Raw genomic sequence first — 21,026 nt, 5'->3', positions numbered from 1 at the left:
GAATGCCAGTTATACAATGGAAGGAATGAGAGACTTGGAAAGCCACCATTCTGTAGCCATTGGGACACAGACAGGCAGCATCAGAGGCTGCTAAAACCACTGGGCCAAAGGTTCTGGGAAACAGTCTCCAAGTTTCATTCCTAGCTTACTCGTTAATCACAAAGGAGAAAGGTACCTTCACGACAGAGAGAGATGATGGGGGCCGCCTGCTCCAGTGACAGCGCATAGTGTCACTAGTGCAGGACAGACCGCCCTCGGTGTCCCCTGGTGTCACGTGCTGGGAGGTACCCCCCACCCTGATGTCTCTGCCAGAATTCTCCACCTGAATTTTACCAGGAGGAAACAATTAGAAAAATCCAGTTTCTGGGCTGTTCCTCAAGACACCTGGACTCTTCAAAAAATGGTGCTTATCAAAAAAAAGTCAGTGTTAAGGGCGGGATACTGTCTGCTCTAGGTTAGGGATGTCTGGGGGGTATTAAAAGAAAGTAGAATGCATGATCTGTGCTTCAGTCCTGAGTTAGGAAAGAAAAACCATCTTAGGTACAACTGGCGAGTTTGAATGTGGACGTATTGTTAGAAAAAACGATTATCTAACAGTAAATTTCTTAGGTGTGGCAGTGGTGCCGTGATTATGTAGAAGAAAGTCCTTTTATGTAGGCGGTACGTGCTAAAGTGTATAGCGGTAAAATGTCACAATAGTTGCAGCTTACTTTCCGATGGTTGAGAAAACCCTGTGCGTATAGAGAACAAAAGCAGACGTGCCCACGCTCAGCGGGTGATGCGTCCACATGACGGATGTACGAGTGCTCATTATACTACCCTTCCCACTTTTCTGTACATTCATATTTTTCTAAATAAAAAGTTGGGGGGAAATAATATGCATTCATTGTTAAGAGAAAAACGAAGCAAACAGCACAGGAGAACGTAAGGGAGAAAAGCAGAAATCACCCCAGGTCCCTCTCCTTCGAGGTAACCAGAGTTGACAGCTTCGGTGACCCTCCTTCCAGGTGTTGGTTCTCAGTTTATCTGTCGATCCGTCTGTCCATTTCCTTTTATCCATCGTCTACCGCGTGTCTTTTCTTTTTGTCACTCTCTTTTCCCCTGGATTTTTTTGGTGGAAGAACGACCGTTTGCCCCTTAGAAGGCCCCACGGTCCGGATTTGGCTAATTGTGTCCTCACGGTGGTGGTTAGCCTGCTCCCGTCTCCCCGTATCTCCTCTGCACTAGCAGGTCTGGACACTTGTGTAGATTCCAGTTCAAGGGTTTTGTTTTTGTTTTGGCAAGAATATGTCATGGGCGATACTGCACTCGGGACTTCCTGTCACGTGACAGCTGTCATCTTTTTAGTTGTTCTAAGACACAGTCCCAGGGTCCGAATGATAAAGGTCCATTAAAGGAAGTCCACCTCCCGTCCTTGTCCCCTCCCCTCCATTCTCTTCTTTTCCCAGTAGGTCACTATTTTTAGAGGCTTTGGGCTTTTCCCTCCATTATTTCTTTTTGAACTAAGAGCAGTTGTGTTTGTATTTCCCCCATTTCTTACACATAAGCATACTCTTCACACTCAAAATATACCCTAGATGTTTCCCCATGTCAGTACATCGGACCGTCTTCGTTCCTTTGGTAGCTGTGTGAACTCGATTATACCGAGTCAGTATTGCCTTGTGTTACTCAGCCGGTCTCCTGCTAGACGTTGGGGTTTTTGCCAGACGTACACTGTAAATGGTACCGAAATGAATAGCCTTGTGCATATGTCATTTTAAATTTTTGCCAGTGTCTCTTTGGAATGGATTCCTAGAAGGGAGATCGCTCTGGGTCAAAGGGCAAATGCCTGTGTGATTTTGCTGGATATTTCCAAATTCGACACCCTCGGGATCTGTATTTTGCATTCCCACCAACAGCGTGTGAGGGACATAGCATCTTTTTTGATGGTGGAGCAGTGTAATATAATACAGTCTTGGAGGAGTAAAGCAGACCTGGATTTGAGACCTATTTCTATTTCTTAGCTGTGTGCCCCTGGGCAAGTTACTCAGTCTCTCTGAACCTTGGTTTCTTCTCTGTCAAATGGGAGTAATAGTTGTTTGAGGGGTTATTTCAAAAAAGATAACACAGGTGAAATGCTCTGCCCAGCATCTGGTGCGTAGTGAGTGCTCAGTGCACTTTGGCTGCGTAGATTCCTGGCGTGACTTGTACTTGAAGGTGAATGTCAACTGTGCATTTATTGCTGAAGACTGGAAAATCCCCATTTTCTGGTCTCTCTGCCAGACTGGCCAGAAAGCAGACAGCAGTCTCTGTTCTATAGATAGTGACCAGCTGAAAAGAAAAAAGTACCTCCAGTGCTTTTATACTTCCGGTCTGCATTGCTCAGTCTTTGGCTTGCGTTCTGGCTCAGCTGTCAGCAGAGGCGAGGCACCCCTCGCTCCTTCCTGCTCTCTCAGGCTAATCAGCCAGTCCTCAGAACTTTGCAGCGCACCTCCACGACGGAACACCTTGGGCGATCTTCAGAAGCCCACCTCAAAGCACGTCGTTGTTAGGTGTGGCTGGTAGAGTGGGCTGGGGACAGTGACCTGTGAATGCGTTCACCGTAAAGTAGGTTTTCAGATAAAATGGAAAACACGCCGTGACTGTTCAGACTTCTTCCATGGCACAGCTGATGGTGACTTACTGCAGTTCTCGGGCTGAAGTGCAGATTTTGTTCTTTTGGGGAAGTGGGTTGGGAGGTTCTGTAGAACTTGCCCCGAAATTGGACTTTTACCCACAGATGGACTTCAGTGGGTTCCTGAAGTTGTGTGCAAACGTGTGCACACAAGTCCATGCACGTTAGTGGGGGCTGAGCCCTCGTGGTTTGCATTAGCTCCTCAGAGCCGTGAGCCAAGAAAGGTTGAGGTGCTCAGTCCTAAGCCATATTCTTTTCTGTTTTGAAGGATGTTGCCGCTCGGGGCTTGGATCTCCCTCAAGTCACGTGGATTGTTCAGGTAATTTTTTTTCCTTTTTTCTTGGTTAAGGGATGAGCTTGAGGCAGGAGTATATATGATTGTGAGTAGCTGTATTGGCTTTAAGCAGGACAATTATTATGACCCTCTTGGGTGTTGCCCTGGTAACCAGGCAGCAACCAGTCTTACCTGCACAGTTCTGACATCTTGCCTCAACCCAGCCCACCTAACTGCTGCAGTACAACCTCCATTCTGCAGTCGTGGGAGGGAGGGGCAGGCTCCCCTGCTCCCAGACTGATGCCTGTTCACACACAAAGTTTCGGCCAGCTGAAACTAACGGGAACTACCTGGGCCCCTGGGCGGCCTCGTCGCATCCAGAAGGAGATGGCTCAGCTGTCCTGAGAGCTGTGACCATGCACGTTGACCTGCAGGGGCAATTACGTCCCTGACAGCATCTTACACAGACCTCTCGCCGTAGATGCTTTGCCGGAGGGTAGAGGTGTTAGCGCTGGAGTCTAGTGGCCTTAGTTTTGTTTTTTCTTTTCGTTAGTCTGCGGGACTGGTATTTTTAAGCCCTTCTGTGTGGGGGCCGGGGGGCAGGTGCCCTGTTTACGTGAGTCATGGTTTATTCACATTTTAGTGGGATTGCATGCCTGTCACTAGCTAGGAAGTCTGCTCTGCTCTCGCAGATGATCACTCTGCGACTAGAGGCATTGTGTCCTCTTTCCTGCTGGCCGCGGCACAAATTAAAAATAGGGAGGCAAGGATCGGTTTATTGTGCGGGAGGCCAGACACACAAAATCGATCATTTACAGCCGGCTTAGAGTCGTGGGTAACGGTCAGTTTAATGTGCCTGGCCCTCTGATCTTGGCCCTCTAATCATTGATTCATGTAGCAACAAAGAAAAAAAGGGAAGAGTGAATAGTTGGTCAGTTAGCCTTAATGATGGCGGCGTGATCACCACAGAGAACACCTGTTCTCAGTTCTTAAGTTTGCTCTTTTCCTGAGTCAGGAATACTGCCCGTGGGAGTGGAGGCACGAATGGGGCCTGCCCTACAGCTCTGCTCCGTTGGGGCGATAGGGACCTGATCCTGAGGGCCCAGGAGCAGAGGGAACCTCCAGTGTCCTCTGTGGCCTCACCCCCGCTCTGCTCGTCTACTGAGGAAGTAGGCCAAGGTCATGTGGTCGTCCCGCAGCAGCCCCCCCGCCCGCCTGCGTTTTCACCTTGCAGTCACCTCCGTGAAAAGATGCAAATGGGAAAATGAAGAGACCTGTGGAGAAGTAAAATTAACAGGGAGATACTGGGACGAGAAGATGCCTCGTCTCTCTGAAACTTGGCCACTGTTCACATTCGCACGTCAGAGCCTTGTTATTTCCAGTGAAGCCAGGAGTTTCGGGGTTGAGAGACTTCGCCTCGTGATTGTGTTAGGGTAACCATAGCACCCGGGTTTAATTTTCGGGCTACCTGGAGGCAGGTGAGGGGTGTTGCACTTCCAATTAATGGCAGTCCCTTGATCTGCGAATGCCTTCATTCTTGTTACCCTTTTTAGTACAACGCTCCGGCTTCACCTGCTGAATACATCCACCGGATTGGGAGAACGGCCCGGATTGGCTGCCGTGGGAGCAGCCTGCTCATTTTGGCTCCTTCAGAGGCAGAATATGTCAACTCGTTGGCTTCTCACAAAATCAAGTGAGTCAGAAACCTGAACGCGGCTTCAGCTGATCTCACCTAATTAACTTTCTGTCGCTTTCTACAGTGGAAGGGCCTTGTAAGCTGACGGAGAGCCATTAACCCTTGTGATCCCCAAATGAGTCCCAGAATAGCCAGTGGCAAAAACTAAAACCCTTCACAGCTTCAGCACGTGACAGCCTTCGCTGCGTTGTGCGCGCACTGAGCGGCCTGTTGCACGTCGTTCTCCTTTAAGGCAGAGGTCTGGATTTCATTTCTCTAATGTGTGTGCACCGCCCTCACCGCCAGCTTCCTGAAGAGCTTTTTTATTCACAGGTTTTGTTTCTTGCCATTAATTAACGCCTTGGACCTTTAAAGTTGACGTGTCTTTGAAAAAAAATAGTACTCTTGATTCATCACTTGGCTCCCCCTTCCCCAGGAAAAGAAACCGAGGAAAGAAATTGTTAGGAGCAGTCGAGGTAGGCCCCGTAAGTTTGGGGCCAAGGCTCCCCCTGCCATCTTGTGTGAGCCCCCACTGTGCCCGGATCGTGGACTCGGCAGCCTGGAGCCTCCCTGATCTCACCCAGAAAAGGCCAAGAGAGCAGCACTCCACCTGGCCAGGGTGGGTTAGGATGAAAGGGCCTCAGAGAGGAATTTTTTTTGTCGCGTTTTCCATAAGCTCCCCAGCGCCTGAAATGACAAACTTCTAAAACTGGGCTTCTAAAGGCACGCAGGTTTTCACACCAATGTACGTTCACGATTTTCTTCTGCTCAGATAGAGTGCGGTGATGCACAGAGTGCCTTTGAAGGCCAGGGCAAGCCGCGTGTGTGGCAGGCTGGTGGGCGTGGACCCACACCGGGCACCGAGGCGGCCACAGCTACTCGGGGGCATCTCAGAAGCCACGCAGTGACGCCGGCACCCAGCCTGGCTCTGTGGGAGGCTCTCGTTTCTTGGTGCGCACCCTGTGTTTTATGGAAAGCATCCCACGTAACCACAGGGCTCCTTCCCCCTGAAGCGCAGAGCTGGGAGAAGCGTGGTCTCCTCCCTCGGAACCGAAGGGCCCAGGCCGCCGGCACGCGGACCTGGGCTAGGGGAGCCTCGGGACTAAGGGCCGGCCACCCACTGGGAGAGCAGGGGCGTGGCCGCAGCGCCCGCGCCCCACCCCGCAGGCCCTCCCTCTCGCCCTAGTCGGACTTGCCGGCACCCTCAGCACTCTTTCAGGGTTGCCGGCTCGGCTTCCTCAGGAGGTGTGCTTCACACCCTGCTGTCTTGGGGGAGGCACGGGCCCACTCCCGAGGGCTCTGGTGAGAACGCCAACAGGAGGGAGGTTTAGGTGTTCCTCTCGCTGAACTCTCTCATCTTGATACAGTTCGTCGGTTGAAAGGGTGGTTTTTATCTGTTTGGGGAAGACGTGCGTCTGTTACCTTCCTTGTGAGAGAAGTCTCTTGTCGATCCATCCGTCCGTCACTTTTCACCCCCAGCTGGCTTCTGGGTTCCCTGGGGCTGGAGGCTGCTTCACGCTGCTCTCTGTGGCCCCTTCTGAGTTAGGCCGGCACCGGATCAGGCCACTTTGCTCCAGAAATCCGGGGGGTTGAGATGAAACCCCTTGGTGTAGCCCATTCTCACGGCCTGGGAGCCCTTCTCCCTCCGTCCTGGGAACTCGCGTACCGTGGAAGGCGTTGTCAGAGCGGTGCGCGGCCGTCCCGTGTAGAAAGTGCTCGCTGCCCCTCAGCAGACGCCCTCTCACCCCACGGCGCCTCCTCCTTCTGCTCTAGACCCGCAAGTTCACGTCCTCCCCTGTCCCTCCCGTCAGCAGCCCTCTGGTTGGTCTGTGCTCGTTCCCTGCGCGTGATCTTGGAGAAACAGGCGCTCACAGGCGTGAAGTCACACGGTGACTGTGCAACCCAGAGTCGGCAGCAGGCGTGCCGCCGCCGCTCGGTGTTCTCGCAGCCTTTCTCTGTGATGGCAGGTTCAGGCGTAAGCCGCAGACTGAACAAGGCGGAACAGTCACTAGCACCAACGCGAACCATTCGTGAGCTGGGTGCGCTTCACAGGTGCGACGAGGACGGTCATCCTTTGTGATGGCTCGTCTGGAGGAAGAGCCAGCGGCATCCGTGAGAAAGCCAGCAGCGTGTTCCCCTTCAGGCGAGAGCGCAGTGCAGGCAGGGACCTGGGCTCGGACGGGATGCTCAGGAAGGTGAAGACAGGGGAGCCCCGCGGGGGAGAGATTTGGGCCTTGCGTGCGCAGGGCGGCGTGGGAACGCTCACTTCAGGGGCGAAGGGTTCTGTAGGGGTCCCGCCTCGCCGGTTCCTCTGCTGAGTGTTCGCCCATTGGAGTGCCTGGGCCTGACTGGCTGCCTCGTGGGCGAGGTGGGAACCCGAGTGATGATCAGAAGCCGATCGCTGCGTCGTTGCCTCAGCTTGCACTTCCTGGTTTCTGTTTGCGGAAATCAGGGCAGCGTGTTGGGGATCTGTACGCAGACGGTTTCTTTGACTTCATGCAAAATAATTAAATCTAATAACTAATTACACAGTGTGCCATGGAAAGAGGCAGACTTGATGATTTTGGAAATCCAAAATGTGCACATCTAAATATCCTAAAAGGGTGGCAGGAGGTGGAGGGAGGGAAATGTGTGTGTTTGGTGCCTAAGAACCTGCGAGCCAGGTGGCAGGACGCCGGGATGGCTGATAAATTACTGGGAAGATTCGGGAAGGCAGGCGAGGCTCTCGGCAGCAGGGCCGTCACAGCAAATTGCCGCCTGCCCTTCTACGCCCAGCGGCCTGGAACTCACCCTGACAATTTAATTTAACAGAAGGGGCAGGAGACAGGTGCCCTGGGCCGTGGCCGCCTCCTTCTAAATGCTCAGAACTTTGTTTCTGCGTCCTTTTGACTGCTTTGTATTTGCCAACTTCTTAAGTTTTCCTCACTTCTCCTTTAAATGCATTTCCAATGAAAGTCATCATTGGTTTATTAAAATGTAAATGATTCACCAAAATGTGTGTTTCTTAGATCAGGCATAAGACAGTTCCTTGAATTTATTTATCTGTCTCTTCTAGTAAGGTGGGGTGGTTCAGATGTGCTGATAGAACCACGAATCAGCAGAGTAGATGTGCTTTGTTCCTCAGATGCAATGACTTCTTAGACGAAGAGGAAGACCCTTTTAAACTGTCACTCAGTTCATTCTCAGCTCCTGTTCACTAAGGTCAGCGGTCCCCAACATTGTCATGGGGACACCCGCAGCGCACGAGCCACGCCCTGGCTGAGGTGCCGGCCGTCCCGGGCGCTTGAGGAATCTGCGCCTTTCTCCGGCCTGTAATTCTGTGTATCCCGGGCTGTGAACGGCATCATCCTTCCTTTCTTTTTCCCGACTTCAGGATTTGACCCCAAGTTCTTATATTTCTTTTACTTTTGTATTCCCCACCCCACCTTTTTTTTCCTTAAGAAAAAAAAGGACGATAGAGTCAAGTCAGCAAGACAAAGGAAAAGACAGGACGGGGCTACGATTTTTACCTCCCTTCAGATTTCCAGGCCTAAAAGGCAAATCCGATAGCCGTAACATTTCTCTCCCACACGAAAAATAGATTTTCCTGTAAAAGCATGCACGTCTCCCCCCTAACCCCTACCTCTCGGGGTGAACACCGCCTTCTCTGGGTGACTCTTCCTGCTGTGAAAAGACTTCACGTACCCACAGGGCTGGGAGCCAGCAACGGAGAAGGAGCCGGGCGAGGGGTGGGGGCTGGGGGTGTTGAGGGACACGGTGACACGTTTCAGGTGAGTCGCTGCCGGAGACGTGGCGTGTTCATTCAGAGCTTTGTCAGAGTAACCTTCGGGGGACCCGGGGAGAGTTGTCTTCTCCCACGGAGGAGGTTGCCTCTCGAGTTTTAATTTACCATTACATTAAAAAAAAAAGACATGCAAGAAAATCATTTATCTTTTTATGATCTGCTTTTCTCCCCCGGAGCACCTCATTCCCTTGTTCCTGTCTCCCTGGGATGTGTTTCCGCAGCGTCTGTTCCTTCCTTGGTCTCTAAAACTTGAGTCTGCTGTGAGCCCTCCCACGTGGAGGGCTGCGGGCTTGCTGAGCAGGGGGGACAGGGAGGCTGTCCAGACGCCACTGCTAGGCAGGGTGGGTTGTTCTGTTCTGGTTCCCGATGGTTTCTGTTGCCGGGTGAATCCTGAGTTCTGGTGTCCGCCGTGTGCCCAGAGCCCCGGATTCGTCGGAGACAGGAAGTGAAGTCTCTTCCGGGTAGATTAGGAGGGAGCGCCGGTACATCAACGTAGTCGGTCACCTGTTTACTGTCACTCAGGTGTTCGCCCCCACAGTTAAGGGTCCTTTGCCATCTCCTTTCTTGTATTAAGTATGAAATTAAAGGGACAGTCCAAAATGTTTTCTGTTTTGTCATCTTCTGCCCAAGTCAAGGGAGTGTGTCAATAAGCAGAGCCATGTATTTAGTATTCAGAATTTATTGAGAAATAGTGCAATGATTCCTATAAAGGAAATTCTAAACGTAGCCTGCTTCAATTTATCAGGGAGGAAGGAGACAGTAGGGAGTGTTACCCCACCCGTCCCTCTAATATCACAGAGGTCCCCTCCTTCCAGATTCTTGAACGTCCAGAAAATACCCGCTTTCGCAGGACCCGGTGTGGCTTCAGCTTTACGTGGAACCAGCCCGAGAGGCCGGTTCTGTGCGTCAAGATTCCGGACGTTTTTGAAAGAATGAAAAGTCGACCTTGATATACCTTTCCTTTTACAGCATTTCTGAGATAAAGATGGAAGATATCCTGTCTGTTCTGACCAAGGATGATTGTTTTAAAAGGAGCCGACGTGGAAACCAGGTGAGTTTTGTGTTTTAGTGTGCTTGCTGCTAACAGACGTGACTCAGTTCCTGACTTGGGGCCATAGAGATCCTGTGTGGGGAGCAGTTATTTTTAAGGATCATGAACATTAGATGAGGCCAAATAGTTTTTCTTTTTCTTTTTTAAGTGGAGGTACTGGAGATTGAACCCAGGACCTCGTGCGTGCTAAACACGAGCTGTTCCCACCCGCCTTGGTCAAATCTTGATTGTGTTTTTTCTCTGCTCTGGATGTGTTTGCTGGTCTCATCCAGTTAATGGGCTGTAGTCCATTCTGGAAGTGTGCCAGGCAGCAGCAGGCCTTCCAGAAAGGAGGTCTCATCCCAGAAAGAGTTTGGAGGCAGTGTTCCACCCTCATCCCTGGTGGTCCCTCTCCAAATTACCAACAGGGCCCATCCACCCAGGGCAGCGTGGAAAAGGGAAATATCTCTAGATCTCCTTTCAGACACACTCAGTTCATCCATTTTTTAACGTGTGCTGTACACAGAGGAAGAGTAAAGTTGAGATCATTAAGAAGAAAAATGTTTATTATCCGCACAGTTCCATATGGAGGTCCTGAGCAGTCGCAGACAGCCCAGAGCATCCTTTCCTGCTTCTTTTTTGAGGTTCCCCCGTCTAGGAATCACTTCCTACCCCACTGTAACAGGTTACTCGGTAGATCGCGTGTACTTGTGTGTGTGTGTGTAATTTTGTCCATGAAACTTTAATTTGGGTATTTTACGTTTGCTTTCTTATGCCTGAGGATAGACTGGAAAATCAGAGCCAAATAGATCAAGTTTAAGAGTTTCTTTTACACGTTAGTGTGTCTCTTTATTTGGATCGATATTCTCCCCGAGGCAAGGACTCGCTTTGACTGACCCTGACTTGAGTTCTCTTGCTCTGGAGGGTACCTAAGGAAACTTGCGTAAGGAAGTCAGAGGAAGTAATCACAGTGTCTGGTACCCAGCGTGTGTCCTGGACTTGGGACTGTGTTAAGCTCTTTATATGCTTGGTCCCACTTAATCCTCTTGGCAGCCCTGTGAGGTAGATGTTACCCTCCCACTTTACAGATGAGGAAACTGAGGCTTGGAGAGTTGAGGGAACATTCACAAGGGCACATTAATGACCACTGGCCCTCCTGGGGTGTGAGAGCAGGCATTCTAAGTTCAAAGCACATGTCCTCCACTGTGTACCAGCCTGCCTCCCTTAGTAGTAATTAGACCAAGAAGATGGAACTAAGTTGCTTTTCAAATGAGGTAACATCAGCCATTCTCATAAAGGTGAAATTTGGTCAGTAAATGGTACCGCAGCAAAGGTCCCCATGAGTAAGAAACGTGATTTAAGACTCAGTTGATCATATTATTTTAAGTGACACTGCGTCGCAAAGCATCCCGGCCACACTAGGCTTTGGACCATCCTGTACTCATAGTTTGTTGTCAAGGGACCTCACCGGAAACTAGATGCTCATTGGTCTTGGCATGCTCTTCTGTTCCTCTGACTGCAAATTCTAGTTAGGGTGGGGTTTTTGTTTGTTTGTTTGTTTATTTTTAATTTTCAGATGATCCCACAGCTGTTTAATTTTCACCGTGGGGCAGCTTCGTGGGGTAAGCGGGGGTGCCTGGGGAACAGCCGGGGGCAGTGCAGCTGGATGGTCAGGAGTGTGGCCTGGGGTCCCATTCCTAGTCTCCCCAGCTGCGTGGCTTTGGGCCGGGACTGCACCCTCCTAAGCCTCGGTTTCTCCACGTGTGAAACGGAGGCAACGTTCGTATTCTTCTCAGAGGAGGTCGCAGGGGTTCAGGAGGAAGCAGCCCGGAAGTCCGGGCGCCGATAGCAGAGGGCGCCTTCACTATGGGTGTTGTTACTGTGGCCACATCAGTTAGTAGCAGGTGTGGGAGCAAGGCCCAGACTCAGTGACACAGAGCCTCGTCCCTTGTTCTGCTGAGTCACACCAAGTGGAAAACCAGCGTCTGCCTGCCCTCCCGAAACAAGGGCAGGCGGGACCACGGCAAAGTGAGGCCGGAGAGGTTTGGTCGGATCTGGTCTTTACGGCCTGTTTCCGCGACGGGCCCTGGGGTGGGTGTTTACCCCGAGCACAGATCGGCTCTCTCCGGGGCTCCAATGGCCGCTGCATCTGCACGTGTCCGGGGCAGCAGGTGGACGGCGCGGGGGCCCTGCTGAAGGACGTGTTCCCCGAGCGGGAGCAGAGCAGCTGCCCCTCCCTCTGCTCTTTCAGGGATGAGCCATGGCCGTTCTTTTGAGCCTCTGCCCCCTGTGGCCTGGCTGCACCAGTTTCTCCCCTGAGGCCGGCCTCGAGGACCACTGAGCTGGAGGGGCCGGGGGAGGCCGTGGGTGAGAGCTGGGCCCGAGGCAGGCACACAGGCATGGGTTCAAGCCCTTGTCCCCCAGCTGGTCCTCCCCAGCCTCAGTTACCCGTCTGTGGGGTGAGGCCCACCCCAATGCCCGGTGCTGGGAGGTCTCAGTAAGACAGGGCACAGAGCGCCCCGCACGCTGCTGGGTCATGCGAGCTCCCCTCAGCCCTGGCTCTGCCTTGGTGGGTAGGAACGAGGGGAATGTTTTGATGGTCTTATGGTTTGGTGATCGTTGTTTTCAAAAAGAAAAAGTGCTAGGCAAGATCGAGCTTTCACCAACACCAAACTAACTGGTTACCTTAGAAAACTTAGCTAATCATAGCAGGCTCAGGTCCGTGAACACCACTTGTTTGATCAACTTTAGTTCGGAGGACAGAGGAAAACTAAACTGAATTGACAACATTGCTATCTAGACGTCCAGCCAGAGAGCTGTAACTATGTGTGTGACTCACGTGACCAGTAAAGAGAGACCAGAAAAGAGAACCAAGTGAATGCTGGATACAACTTTTAATTCTGTTTTACATAAAAAAGACAGCATGTCTTAACTGGCATTCTCAGTTTGGACAGTTCCCTGGAGCAGACACACCAGTGCCGGGCGGAGCAGTGTGGCCTCAGCAGACAGGCCTGCTGCACACACGGCCAGACAGACCCTCATTAGGGTGTCCCTCTTCCCCAGCTTGGTTCGAGTCCATTGTAAACGTCCCTCTGGCGCGTGTGTTTTTGGGTTTCTGTGAACAGAAAGAAAGCGAGCGAAGCATCTGTAAAATGTATATTTCATATTTAGGTAGATAAAATATATATAGCTACGTCTGGGTGTGTGAATGTTCACCCACCTACAAAGAGAATAAATTCCATCTCTGAGCTTGACTGGGAAGCGCTCAGAAGGTTCTAGGGACCGTAGGGGTAAACCTCAGCTTGGCAATAAAGTGATTAAAACAAAATCTTTCCATTTAGTTTAAAAACACCTAGAAGTTGGCAAGATCAAGACACATGCTTAAAAAAAAAAAAAAGCCACCCTCCACCGACCGCTGCTCCCACCCAAAACTTTTACAGCACAGATAATCCAGCCTGCCAACCGTAAACTCATTTGTTGCCTCTTGGTCTGCATGAATTTTCCTTCTTCACAGGGTAGGCACACATCCAGACATGTTCCCCTAAATGTATTCTTGTCCTATGAAATATGCCCGTAAGCTTATCCTAACTGCACACTCACTGGCGTGGCAAGATACTAAAGCAAGACCTCTAGCCCTTTGCTCAGTGCTTTTTGATTATCTGTCCCTTCCAAGGTCAGCAGGGTCTTACTGACAAAGGGTTTTGAGTGTGTATAGACCTTTTGGACCTTGTGGTCCATTAGTTGCAGGTGAGCATCTCTAAGCAACCCTGGGTCTGCGTTGTTGAGGGTGGGAGGGCCAGTCCTGTGGGGCAGCCGCGTGCCCTGCGGGTCTGACCCACTCTCGTTTCGGGAGCGTCTGACCTGTCTGGGGCTGAGCTGGTGCTGCATGACTCTGCCCTCTCTGGCTTCAGTTTAAATTTAGACTGTCCTCCCCCAAAGACAACTGAGAAATACCTCAGTCATTCTCAAGAGGGGCGATTTTTAAAATAGCGTATTTCTGGAAACGAGGGGCGGACAGAGGGTGAGACCGGCTTTCTCCTAAGTACACTGTGTTTTCTGCCGTCAACTTTTTCTTACATTTCTCTAAAACTGACCTCATCATTTCAAACGTGTGAACCTAGTCTCATTGCCTTTTTTCCTACAGATTTCACTTGTATACACACTCACATTATCTATATATGTGTAATTTTTTTCTTTTTCCTTTTTTTTTTATGGTTGGGAAGAAAAGATGCCTCATTTTGAAACCTAAAGGGGGGAATAAGAAAAGCCCTTTGTAATATATTGCCATATTATCACTAAATCCCCTGACAGTTGTGACACAGAAGCAAGTCACCTGTCACTTAAGCTTGAGGTCTCTTTAATTTTCTCCTGGAATTCGCACCAGGCTGTCTTTAATTTGAGGCCTTTATTGGAATTCTGAAACCTCTCTGCCTCCCTGGCTCTCAGATCTATTCTGAGAGCTGTTACAGAATGTATACAATAACCAACAGAAGGATTCGAGAGGACTGGGGCTCTGTTTACTTAACACTCTAGAGGGATTTTTGTGCTTATTCGGTCCTGGCTGCCCGGCTTTCAATATCGCTTTGACAACCATTCTGCCCTTCTCATTAATTTTAAACAGTTAAAACACAGGAAAAAGAGGAAAAAGTTTTCATTATTAAAGTGCTTTACTTTTTAATAACAGAGGATTCTGTCCGCCAGGGGAAAGGGCATCCTTGCTAATTTCACATTCATATTAAAAAAAAAAAAACACGCAAGGAAGGTGACAGTTGTGCTGCTGAGGTGGCTTAACGAAAGAGGGCAGCAAAAAAAAAAAAGTTTGCATTTCACGTCAGTTAAGGGGGTAGAAAAAAAATCCTCGTTAACGACAACAGCAAATGTCCACTTTCGTAACACAGCTCCTGAGTGACTTTTCTCTTGACATTTGAGTGGATAAAACCCTTAGGGGGACCATGTACTGTGAAACCGGCTAGACTGTTGTCAACCAAACAGGTAGCAGGAATGATTTGACTAAACTAAGAACATCTTCAGGTTGTTAAGTCTCTATCAATCCGGAGACCGATGTCGCTAGGAGGGGGCTTTTTCTCTCCTCCTTCCTTTGTTCTTCCCCCAGCAGCTTTCAGCGCAGGAGAGACCCCAAGCCCGGCTAGGGCACGGTCACCCAGGCCCGGGCGCGCACACCCTGTCCCCACAGGGGATAAAAGAAGAGCGAGCTGGCCCTCCCACTGGCTTTTTCCTGGTGACCTACGTGGTCGGGGGGCTGGGGAGAGGTGCGGATAGAGCTTAATAGCACCGTTCGCGGAATGGGCACCTTTGGGGAGACACGGTCGCCAGACCAGGCTGGAGCGTCTGAGTTCTTCTCGGCCTCAGCTTCACGTCCAGGAGGAAGCCTTCCGGCTTGTTTTAAGACACAGGAAACACAAAGCCCTTGTTTTCAGAGGGACGTGGAAAGAGGAGGCTCTTCTGTGAGGTTGCAGAAGGATGAGAAGAAAATGAGCCTTTGTTTTATGCCCATTTTCCACCTGTAGAGGGTCCTTCAGGGCCTACAGATGTTCCCTTTTACTGGGGGGCCGTTGGCTGCAGAGCCACATGCTGTCTTCCTCGCGTGTGGTTTGCTGCGAGAGCCCACTCGCTCCCCCACAGGTTCCTGGGGGCTCAGCACAGCGGTCTGGGCCGAAAGCCCGGGTCTGAAACACGAAGTCTGAGTGTCCTAGGGCCGGGGACACGTGCTCTGCAGCTCCAGGACGGGCCGTAGGCAGGTCGCTGTGGGAGGCCGTTCAGCAGGAGTGGTCAGTGTTCCGTCGATGAGTACAGGGCAGGGCAGGGGATTTAAGGCCAGAGTAGAACACGCAAGATTCATTTGAAAACCGCTTATGTGCAGTGATGTTCTAAACGCCTGAGCTGGACCTGGACAATTCCAGCGTCTCCAGTGGACTTTTTTTTGAACCTGAGTGCTATGAGGCCAGGAAGAAAAGTAGGTAAATAAGTAAATAAATAAAGAGGCCTGGTCCGCTCCCTCTCAAAGCCACCCTCGTCTTTGCTCGACTTTAACATCTTCATAGCCCTCTCTTTCTCCCTAGTAATATTGAAAGGATTACCCTTGTTGGCCCCTAGGTGGTTACTGTGTGATTTTACTGTTATTAAATCTATTATAAACTGCTTCATTATTCCTGACTCTGACTCTGTCTCCTTTAATCCTTCCATCACCCTCCCAGAAATCCCACGCCGTTGGCCCCCAGGAAATCCGAGAGCGAGCCACAGTCTTGCAGACGGTGTTTGAAGATTACGTGCACTCCAGCGAGAGGAGGGTCTCCGGGGCCAAGAAAGGTCGGTCAGTTTCTTAGGTGGTGGTGGGTGGGTAACCCAGCAGAGCCTCAGCCCCAGCTCCACCCGCTTGGCCCCCGGACAAGCTGAGAGGCCAAGCAGGCGTCTCTGCTCCCTGGCAAAAGCCTTCAATCTCCCTAATTCTGCAGGGTTTGGAAGCAGGCACGGAAGGCTTTAAAGTGATATTAAATGTTAATTTCATCCTTCCCCGTGTTTTGCACAAATGAGGCTTTATCTTGGCTTACATCAGGACTCGAGCTTTGACCCAGCAGCTTGAATCTGAGGGATCCATTTTTCTCTTTCTTTGAAAACTGCAAGGAAGAGACATGACATGTCGGTGGAAATAGCTGTAGAGATGGAAATTAGAGGTGAAGGTAAGGGCTGGAAACATTAGACCTAAGCAGTTCCTGTTTGAAAGTACAAAGAAAAATGAGAAAGAACAGTGCAGAGGAAGGACTGTAGACCATGAACCCAATTCCAAGGAAATCTGCCAGAGAGTTAGGTATTAATTTAATGTTCAGGCCCTTTGTAGGATTAATTGGCTCCTGGGATCATCAGGCATTAGGTGTGGACTCCACAGCCCACTTTGAGCACAGAGCAGAGTACAGGGGAAGGGCGCTTGGAACAGCTGAATGTCTTTTATGATGGAACGTGTGTGTCTTGGCCAGTGACTCTCCCATGTGTGCTTATGAGACCTCCCCCTTGTTGGGGGAGCCACAGTTCTTGGTAGTTACCTGCTATTTTGAGAAGAATGCCAGTCTGGCTTCCAATAGATGAACACTGTAGCATTCTTGCTTTTCTTCTTCTTATGAATTGAAACTTTAAAAAAAAATTCGTTTCACAAACATTTATTGTGTTGGGCACTATTCCAGGTGCTCAGGATACCACAGGGATCAAACCAGACGGAAGTCCTCACCTTTCTAACAGTCTAGTCGGGGAGCAGACAGTGAATGTAATGGACATAGTGAGTAAGTTACCCGGGAACCAGATCGTCTGGTGAAAGGGGAGGAGAGTAGAGCAGGTGAGGGGACGAAGGGGTGAGGGCAGAGCGAGCCCGTTGCACAGGAGGCAGAAACCCCAAGGGGGCCTGCCCTGGGGTGGGGAGGCTCTGACTGAGGGCATCCAGGCAGTGGGGACAGCGCGCAGGGGAACGCAGGACAGCAGGGTGGCTAGTGGGAGGGGGAGGGCGAGTGGAAGGGGAGCCACTGGAGGGAGACCTGGTCTGATAGGTCTGCACAAGTCACCTGCTGCCATGTGAGCATGGCCTCTGCGGGCAAGGGTGAGGGCCAGGGGCTGGTCACCAGCAGTTGTGGTCACCAGGATATAGATGATAGAAATGGGCCGGGCCAGCAGATGCCGCCAAGTGCCCATTACATGCCCAGCACACTAGAACAGCAGCCTCGGTTGTGGCCTGAACGCTGCGGCAAGCCAGCAGCGCGAAGGTGAAAGATGAGGTCCCAGTAATTGCCCGTAACCACCAGCAAATGATGAGCGTGTGTCCTGCTCGTCTGGCTGCCGGTAATACCCTGTCCAGGCATTTCCCTAGAATGAGTTCAGCAATTCCTGAGAGTCTTCCTGAGAACCTGCCTTTAGAGAAGAACAGGAACATTCTCTCAAGAGGAATAAAACGTTTGCCCGAGCGTAACTTTAGAGGTTGGTGCTTTGCTGGAAGTTAGGGAAACCCAGCTTGCGGTGCAGTGCGTAACAGCTTGCAGCAGAGTTTCTGGGTTCATAACAGAGTGGCAGCGAAGGGAAGGAAGTCAAAGTCACACCACCGTTGTGACGTTGATGGCAGAGGTAGGTGCTTTGGATGTTCTGGTGAGACCACAACCATTTCAGGGTGCCTGGGGCACCAGCGTAAAAGTTACAGGAAATAATTCCCAGAGAATGTGATTTTTGTGTTTTCTCTCATTGTTGTTACCATTGAACTTACTAATCCCAAGAGGCAGGCAGAGCTCGTTGTCTTCTTGTAAAGAATGTCGGAGTGGGGCCACTCCCCAGCGTGTATGTCCCAGGAAGGAAATAAGTGTACCCTTTTTTAAGGAAACTGCCTAGAGTAGATGTTGGTCACCCCACATCAGACGTTAGGTTCCCCGCACTCTTCTCCTCCTCTTGGGGCTGCGAGTCCCGGAGGCTTGGGGCTGCGCCCGTGGCTGCCACGCCCTGTGAGTGGGTACTGTCTTCAGCCCTTCAGTCTGCATGTGCCAATTCCCCACTACCGACTCGCCTCCCTTCTTGCCATTTCAGAGCCCACCTCATGAATGATTAACAAAGCAGCTGGGCTTTGCCTTTATGGCAGAAAACTAGCTGGAACCTGGGCCAAGTGTGCGTTTGTTTTCCTTTTGCATTTTCTGACCCAGTCATTGCTGGTAACCAGCATTTCATTGTTGTCACTTTCCAGAAGTGGTTACCCCTTTTTCCCTCTCATTTCTTGCACCTCGTAGCTAGAGATTCAAGTAGTAAAGCCTGAGGTAACCTAAGTTTGAACTCTAGGCTTCTGAACAAAAATTTTGGAGAGCGGAGTCCTTTACCTGCACCCCACCCCTTGTCCTGTGGTTGGAGCCTCTCCTCCCTGAAGAGCAGGGACCACGTGTGTAGGAGTTGTGCCTGGCCTGGAAGAGGTGCTTCTCAAAGTCAAGAAAACACAAGTCACTGATGAAACCATCCCTCGCCCGCCGGTGTGATCGGAGGTGGCTGGCTACTCAGCCAGATGCTTTGTCTTTAGGAGGGCTGTAATGAGCTGCCTCCTTGCCCACGTCCTCTGGGTAGTCGTCGCTGAGGATGTGCTGGCTGGGGAGATGCCTGCGCCTCCTCCGTGCAGACCGGGCTCTTCTGAGCGCAGGGGTGGGTTTGGAGGAGCGAGGACGAGCGGCACCTTCTAGGCTGCAGTCCTGCTGCTTTCTGCTCCTGGATCCTGGGCATCGTCCATAGATCATTGACCATTCCTGATCAGATGTCAAAGATTTATTAAAGAACAAATGTGATTTGATTGCTAAAAAGGACAACATGTCCTTGTAAGTTATTTTAAATAAATTTCCCTTAATTTTGTCGTCCTTATGACCCTGAAATAGGACTCAGTGACATGAGGGTGCGCACTCTGATGGGCCAGTACTTCATCTGTCATCCCAGACAAGCGTCTGCTTTCGTTACGTCTCTGCTTTCTGCCTGTCTTGGCCCCACAGCCCCTGTTCCTTCTTGACATTCTTGACACTGTGATCACGTGCCACTTCCTGCCCCTTGGAAGGTCCTCCAGGCGGCTGTCGCTGCATCTGAGGTTCCTGCTGCTCTGAATTATCCAAACCTGGGAGTCCACTCAAGTATGGGAGGCCCACCAGTGGTCACGACCCCCGTGAGACAGGAGCCTTGAGGACAAGGAGGCTTAGTAAAAATACACAGCGAGAGACGCCCTGAACCTGACCAGCTGTCGAGGGCGAGGGCGCTTCTGCCATTTCTTGGCGAGCGCGTTGGCCCTGTACAGCCGAGTACGCACGTCTGCTGGGACAGTGGCTCTCCAGCCTCAGCCCCGGGCTGGCGTGGAGGCGAGGGGGAAGGTGCAGGAGTGGAAGCGGAAGCTGGGGGCTAGTCTGCATCAGCATAGGGGAGCGAGGAGGCCTGGGCGCGGTCTCGGTCTGCCTTTTCAGTCCAGAGCAGGGGTTCGGGGTTGGGGGAGAGAGGGAGGTGGAGGAGATGAGGCCTGAGTCTGCGGGTCCTGGTAGTCGTACCAACTTCCCCTCTGAGGCCTTGAGCGTGTGGCAGAACCCTCCCCGCAGCACAGACCATTTGAAGCGTTAAAGGTTTTCCTTGAAAAACCTAGTCCCCAGTTATTGAAAAGGGGGGTGAGCACAAATCTGAGAGGGGTGCAGAGGAGTTGCCTTGGTTATTATTTCTCATCGATTGGGAAAAGGAGTTCACTTTGCTCAGTAAATAGAGCTTTGATGGATTCCCAGGATCCTTCCAGGAGCTGATCTGCTAAAATGACACTTTTTATTACTGTTCATAAACGCCAGTCTCCAGGTGCTGCTGGGATATTACGTTTAAGCTGTGGGCAAACTTGCCAGTCCAGTGGCTCAACGGGCGAGGGCGAGAGAGGCTGGTGTTTAGTGCCTGCTGCCATCAGGCAGTGCAGCTCTGCTGGGCTCCCCGGCTGGCAGGAGAGCGGGGGGTACAGGCAGCGGGGACGGGGAGGGGCGACTTCAGAACAGTCCCCTCCCGCCCTGTGGGAGCGAGAAAAGGGCCGACGCTTGATCAGTTACTGCAAGATATTCAGGGGAACTGAGTAATCGTTCCTCGAAGGGATGCTGCCTCAAGGTGTAACCGGAGCTCCACCCTCCTGGGTACCAGCTCTGGCTCCTCTCTGGCCAGTGCCGGCTCTAGAACAGGGGCCTCTTTCTTGATTTTACAATAGGACTGAGATTTCCATGCTAGACCTTCCGATGAACACCTCTAAACTGCTGGCAATCAACAGGTGAACTGGTTGGGCTATTTTAGAAATTTAACAATTTTTTCCTCCTTTTAAAAATTATCTTTTCATTTCGTTTTCTACACATTCTTCGAATGGATAAGGAACACTCTGTAGGTCAGTCCTGGATACTTTAGAAAGAATTTGGTGTTACAATCCCATGAGTATACGAAGTGCTGGTCTCCGTGATTCCTTTGGATGGGGGAGCTGGCGGCGGGACTTGGGGTGGAGGCTGCATTTAGAAGTAATAAGAGCATACAGTAATAATACATAAGATGCCAGTCGTAAGAAAGCCTTTCAAATTTTGTAACTTTTGCATATATTAAGTATTCAAAAAAATTTAATATAATTAGGAAAAATTTTTCCTAGTTAAAATGTCTGATGATTTAGTTTTTCATAAGAAAATGATAGACAGTGATCCTGTCTTAGTTTGTTCACTCATTCTCTCATCCACTAATTTACACAACAAACGTGTGTCCACAGCCTTCTGTGTGCCAGGTGCTGTGCGGGGCCCCACGGCTCTACTGGCAAAGAGAACAGGTCCCCTGCCCTCTGTTTCATTACAAGCTACACAGTAGTATCTGCGATTATATTGGGTTTATTCAAGTGAAATTATATTGGGTGAATTAATTGTGGCTGGTAGATTTTTTTTTTTGAGGAATTTGAAAAAACCCACACAACTGTAGATTTAGGTTGTTCGTGTCTGTTGTGCTATGCTGGTTGTGTGTCCATCACTGCCTGGCAGACTGAACTGCACAGGACAGTCGTGAGGCTGCGGCAGCTGGGGCAGCCGAGCCCCCACCCTGACGGCCTCCCTCCCCCTCACC

At 50.9% G+C, this 21,026-nt stretch overlaps 1 protein-coding gene across 4 annotated transcripts in view; it reads left to right on the top strand.

Moving 5' to 3' along the window:
* DDX31 (DEAD-box helicase 31) overlaps positions 1–21,026 on the top strand; it is a 67,109-nt gene that overhangs the window by 29,737 nt on the left and 16,346 nt on the right. For 2 of the 4 annotated variants that reach the window (XM_072960359.1, XM_072960358.1), the window contains 5 exons: positions 2,922–2,972; positions 4,481–4,620; positions 9,356–9,437; positions 15,632–15,743; positions 16,613–16,708. In XM_072960359.1, coding sequence (XP_072816460.1) covers positions 2,922–2,972; positions 4,481–4,620; positions 9,356–9,437; positions 15,632–15,743; positions 16,613–16,708 — 481 coding nt within the window. The remainder of the gene's footprint in view (positions 1–2,921; positions 2,973–4,480; positions 4,621–9,355; positions 9,438–15,631; positions 15,744–16,612; positions 16,709–21,026) is intronic. The other 2 variants (XM_015249831.3, XM_072960361.1) reach the window with 2 other exon arrangements.

The sequence above is a fragment of the Vicugna pacos genome, chromosome 4, assembly GCF_048564905.1.
Source record: "Vicugna pacos chromosome 4, VicPac4, whole genome shotgun sequence".
NCBI classification, from domain to species: Eukaryota; Metazoa; Chordata; class Mammalia; order Artiodactyla; family Camelidae; genus Vicugna; species Vicugna pacos.
Note: the sequence above shows the minus strand (reverse complement) of the source record. Positions and strands in the feature narration are given on the sequence as shown.